The sequence below is a fragment of the Neofelis nebulosa genome, chromosome 17 (genome assembly GCF_028018385.1).
Source record: "Neofelis nebulosa isolate mNeoNeb1 chromosome 17, mNeoNeb1.pri, whole genome shotgun sequence".
Classification (NCBI taxonomy): domain Eukaryota; kingdom Metazoa; phylum Chordata; class Mammalia; order Carnivora; family Felidae; genus Neofelis; species Neofelis nebulosa.
In genome coordinates this window covers 5,412,123-5,417,878 of record NC_080798.1, presented here as the reverse complement: position 1 = coordinate 5,417,878, position 5,756 = coordinate 5,412,123, and the positions used below count along the sequence as shown (strand labels likewise).

Genomic DNA, 5,756 nt, shown 5'->3' with positions numbered 1-5,756 from the left:
TTATTTTCCTGGAATTCCTACATGAATTAATGCCATAGGGGAGATAGGGCATTTAGAATTTAAAACTCACAACCTATAATAAATCTCAATTGTTACATTATTTCTTAATAATTGAATCATTTCATAATTTTGTCTTGTATAATATGAAGTTCCTGTGACTTTGCCATATATGTTTTCACTTTCTGAGTAGTTATATTTGAGATTACTTTATGACTTATTGGATCAAAAAATTTTTTAATTTTTTTTAATGTTTATTTTAAAAAAATTTTAACGTTTATTTATTTTTGAGACAGAGAGAGACAGAGCATGAATAGGGGAGGGTCAGAGAGAGAGAGGGAGACACAGAATCTGAAACAGGCTCCAAGCTCTGAGCGGTCAGCACAGAGCCCTACGCGGGCTCGAACTCTCGGACTGCGAGATCATGACCTGAGCTGAAGTTGGCCGCTTAACCGACTGAGCCACCCAAGCGTCCCTTTAATGTTTATTTTTGAAAGAGAGACTGAGTAGGGGAGGGCAGAGAGAGAGGGAGACACAGAATCTGAAGCAGGCTCCAGGCTCTGAGCTGTCCACACAGAGCCTGACATGGGGCTTGAACCCACAAATTGTGAGATCATGACCTAAGCCGAAGTCTTATGCTTAACTGACTGAGCCACCTAGGTACTCCTAGATTAAAAGTTCTGATATGACATGAAATGAGGTAGATGATTAGTGAATTTCTTATATTTAGAAAAAAAGTTTTGATTATAAATGTAATTTTGCTTCAGGAAACATGAATCAATCTTTTCTACTTTCCTCAGAATGTATCTGAATTCAATATAAAAAGGTTGTTTTTTGTTTGTTTGTTTTTTAAATAAAGTGCTTGTTGGCCTATTTACAATGTTGATGGTGTTTGTTTATTTAGAAATGAAAGTTTTTGGGACACCTGTGTGGCTCAGAGGGTTGAGCATCTGACTCTTGATTTCAGTTCAGTTCATGACAACTTCATAGTTTGTGAGTTCTAGCCCTGTATCCAGCTCTGCCCTGACAGCATGGAGCCTGCTTGGGATTTTCTCCCTCTCTCTCTGTCCCTCCTACTCTCTCTCTCTCTCTCTCTCTTTCAATATACTTTAATAAAACTTAAAAGAAGGCAAAGGGTTTTGTATGCTTGATTCTATGGATGGATTATACCCTTAAATTCTGTGTAAATGGAGATATCTATTAACATAATACACTTTTTCATGCCTTTTAACTGCTTCATTCATAAGAATTTTCATTAGAGCTTTTGATTTTAGTGAATATACATTACAATTTTACTGTCCATGAAGACATGCCAATAATTCAAAATGTTCCTTTTCTTTTATGAGTACACGGTCACAGTTTAATATTATAGCTACATAGGTGCATCCAGGGTGGCTCAGTTGGTTACGTGTCTGGCCCTTGATTTTGGCTTACGTCATGGTCTCACAGTTTGTGAGTTCAAGCCCTGTGTCAAGCTCTCTGCCAGCAGCACATATAATGGTTTGGTATACCTTTAAGATATTTTAAGTAATCCCTAAGGAAACCACAATGAAAATACGTACACAATAAATATGTACACCAATAAATAGATAATGAAATTAATTCTATTATTATGACAACTCACGTAGACATGAAACAACATTCACTGACCACTAACCCAGGAAAGAAATACACAGGATGATTCACAAAGTAAGCATGTGTAATATTTCTACACGCAAATACTTAGATAATTTTGTTGGCAGAGGGCATAAAGCTGATTCATATTTGAGTCACACTGATATTTTCTGAAAATGTAATGAGTTGAAAATTGTCACCCCATAACAAAATACACAGGTAAAAAACAAAACCACACCTAAAGCTGAGGTTGAAAAATAAAGCTGTGGGAAGTCCCATACAAAAGGAAGCACGTTACTATGGAATTGCAAAACCAGAATAAGATAAAATATAAGCCAAAATCTTCTACATAAAAAAAGGTGAATTATTTAAAGGAAATCTATAATTTTATTTTTTATTTGAAGAGAGAGCACAAGGAGGGGAGGAACAGAGAAACAGAGAGAGAGAGAGAGAGAGAGAGAGAGAGAGAGAGAATGAATCCCAAGCATGCTCTCCCCTGTCACTGCAGAGCCCAATGCAGGATTTGACTCCTAAAATGTGAGATCATGACCTGAGCCGAAATCCATAGTTGGACTCTTAACTAATTAAGCCACCACCCAGGATCCCCTTTGTTACTATGATTATAAATTGTTTCCTTTCTTTAAAATTTTAATGTTTATTTATTTATTTTTGAGAGAGAGAGAGAGAGAGAGAGAGAGAGCAAACATGGGAGGGGCAGAAAGAGAGGGAGACACTGAATCTGAAGCAGGCTCCAGGCTGTGAGCTCTCAGCACAGAGCCCGACAGGGGACTCCCACTCATGGACCATGAAACCATGGCCTGAGCTGAAGTTGGACACTGGACCTACTGAGCCACCTAGATGCCCCTGTAGCTATAATACTAAACTCTGATTGTGTACCCATGAAAAAAGCAAACATTTTGAATTATTGGCATGTCTTCATGGATAGTAAAACTGTAAAGTATATTAATTAATATCAACCATGGAAAGTTCTAATGAAAACCCGTATGAATTAAGCACTTAAAAGACATTATTACACAGAATTTAAGGGTGTAATCATTTCTTTAGAATCAAGCAAGCTGAAAACTTTCATTTTCTTAAGTTTTTTTTTTTTCATGTATTTTGAGAAACAGAGAGAGAGAGAGTGGAGGAAGGGAAAAGATAGACAAGAGAATTCCAAGCAGGCTCCACACTGTCAGTGCAGAGCGGAATGTGGGGCTGGAACTCATAAACGGTGAGACAATGACCTCAGCTGAAACCAAGAGTCAGATGTGCAACACTCTGAGCCACCCAGGCATGCCAAAACTTTTCATTTCTAAATAAACAAACACCATCAATGTTGTAAAATATGCCAACAGTAAGTTTATAAAAACATATTTGGGATTAAATTCAAATACAATCTGAGTGTTGTAGAAAGACTAATGATTCATTTTTCTTGAAGTGAAAGTTCTCTGATTTCAGTTTTGTGTATAAGAAATATTGATTGTATTTATCTGACAGCAGAAAGTGAGATGATTTTACCTTTATCCATTAACTATCAGCTGTATCTTCAAATGATACCCAGAGCCCCCTTCCAAAAATGTGCAGAGAAACTTCTTTCCAAAGAGTGTTAGTGGATAGATGTAAACATTGTGCCCGTGAGAATGGACGCTTAGTGATAGAGTGGAACAGTGTTGGGGAGAGACAAAGGCAACAAAGATCTCATGGAGCACATATGCAAACATAGACAATTGCCCATTATACGAGTCTCACTGCCCGAAACGGTGAAGGATATAAAACATTTTGGAAAACCACCCTTTCTAAGATGGCTACTTCTGCAAGGCAGTGTGTTTCTACAGTCAAAGGCTCAAATCAAGTGGTCAAACAGACATATTTTCAGGACAAAAATTTGGAGAATCTGGAAAGTGACCTAGTCCATGCTGAAAATACTTCTTTGCACCATTTTGACAATAGGATTGCATTAACCTTTCAGTCAAATATTTCTGAAAGTCAGAGATTGAAAAAGGAAGACAAAAATGGTAAGTGGTATCCATTTGAGGGGTCCTTCCCTGAGCAGTCGACCTTACAACAAAACCACAGCATTTTCAATGAAAACAGAATTGCTCATTGCAGTGAATCTGAGAAAATATTGAACCAGGAGTCAAATGTTAATAAATATCTACGGACTCCTTTGCCAGGGAACCATTGTGACTGTACTACATGTAGGGAAGTCTTTTATCAAAGCTCAAACCTTATTAGACAGAAGAGAATACATTTGGGAGAGAATCCTTCTGAATATACTGAGTGTGGGAAAATTCTTAACCAGTCCTCCAATGTTGGTGATCATCTGAGGAGTCCTGTGGGAAAAAACCCGTACACATGCAATGAACCTGGGAACATGTTTAGTCAGTCATCAAGACTTAATATCAATAAGACAATCCATGCTGGATAGAAAGGTTACATTTGTAAGGAATGTGGCAAAGCCTTCAACTGGCACTCAACACTAATTGAAAATCACCTAGTGCATACTGGAGAGAGACCTTACAAATGTGAAGAATGTGGTAAAACTTTTAAGTATGGGTCATCGCTAAATGGACACAGGAAAATCCATACTGGAGAGAAATATTACAAACTTAAAAAAGGTGGGATGGCCTTTACCCAAGACTCACCTCTTACTAAACACCACAGAATTCATGCTGGAGAGAAATCTTTGGAATGTCAACAATGTGGCAAATCCTTTAACTGGCCCTCAAGCCTTATTCAACATCACAGAATTCATACTAGAGGGAGACCTTACCAATGTAAAGAATGTGGCAAGACCTTTTTTTGGCCCTCAGGCTTTAATCCACATTCCAGAATCCATACCAGAGAGAAACCTTACCAATGTAAAGAGTGTGGCAAGGCCTTTAAATGGCACTCATACCTTAAGGAACATTACAGAATCCATACCGGAGAGAAACCTTACCAATGTAAAGAATGTGGCAAGGCCTTTAAGTGGCACTCATACCTTAATCAACATCACAGAATTCATACTAGAGAAAAACCTTACCAATGTAAAGAGTGTGGCACGGCGTTTACCTGCACCTCAGATCTTACTGGACATCACAGAATCCATACTGGAAAGAAACCTTACAAATGTCAAGAATGTGGCAAGGCCTTTAGCCAGCAATCATCCCTTATTCAACATCACAGAATGCGTACTGGAGAGAAGCCTTACAAATGTCAAGAATGTGTCAAGGCCTTTATCCATCACTCAAAGCTTACTGAACATCACAGAATCCATACTGGAAAGAAACCTTACCAATATAAAGAATGTGGCAAGGCCTTTAACCAGCCCTCAGTCCTTACTAGACATCACAGAATCCATACTGGAGAGAAACCTTTCCAATGTGAAGAATATGGCAAGGCCTTTAAACAGCTCTCACACCTTAACCAACATCACAGAATTCATACTGGAGAGAAACCTTACCAATGTAAAGAATGTGGCAAGGCCTTTAAATGGCACTCAGACCTACTCAACATATCAGAATCCATACTGAAGAGAAATCTCACCAATGTAAAGAATGTAGCAAGGCTTTTAGCCGACAGTCACACCTTATTAAACATCACAGAATTCATACTGATTGAAACTTTACAAATGTAAAGAATGTGACCAGGTCTTTACCTGAACCTTACAACTTACTCAACATCACAGAATTCATACTTGACAGAAACCTTAACAATATAAAGAATGTAATAAGGTCTTTAATCACTCTTCAAACTTTAGTCATTATCACAGAATTCATACTGGAGTACGTCTTCCAAATTTAAGGAATTTGAAAAATGTTTTGTGGACTGCACACCCCTTACTTTACATTGGAAAATTTACACTGGAATATAACCACTGAATACTAAAGCATGTGGCCAGGTGTTTAAGCAATGCTAAACCCTGACTCCTGACCAGAGAAGGTATACTGGGGAGGATTTTGCAAATATAAGAATTTGGTAAGCTTACAAATAAGAGGTGAAGCTTCATTCTGTATCACAGAATTCATACTGGAGAAAAACTTTAAATGTGAAGAATGTGGTAAAACTTTTGTAACTACTGAACCCTTCTCAATATCTCAGACTTTATACCGAGAAGAAACATTACAGAGTTAAAGAATGTGTCCAACCAAAGCTGGAACTCA

General features: G+C 37.8%; 1 protein-coding gene across 1 annotated transcript; it reads left to right on the top strand.

The window, feature by feature from the left end:
- Positions 1-3,412: 3,412 nt before the first annotated feature.
- LOC131500128 (zinc finger protein 501-like) lies at positions 3,413-5,230 on the top strand. The gene is made up of 2 exons (XM_058708907.1): positions 3,413-3,626; positions 4,044-5,230. Exons 1-2 carry the CDS (start codon positions 3,413-3,415, stop codon positions 5,228-5,230), a joined length of 1,401 nt encoding a protein of 466 aa, XP_058564890.1.
- Positions 5,231-5,756: the final 526 nt, after the last annotated feature.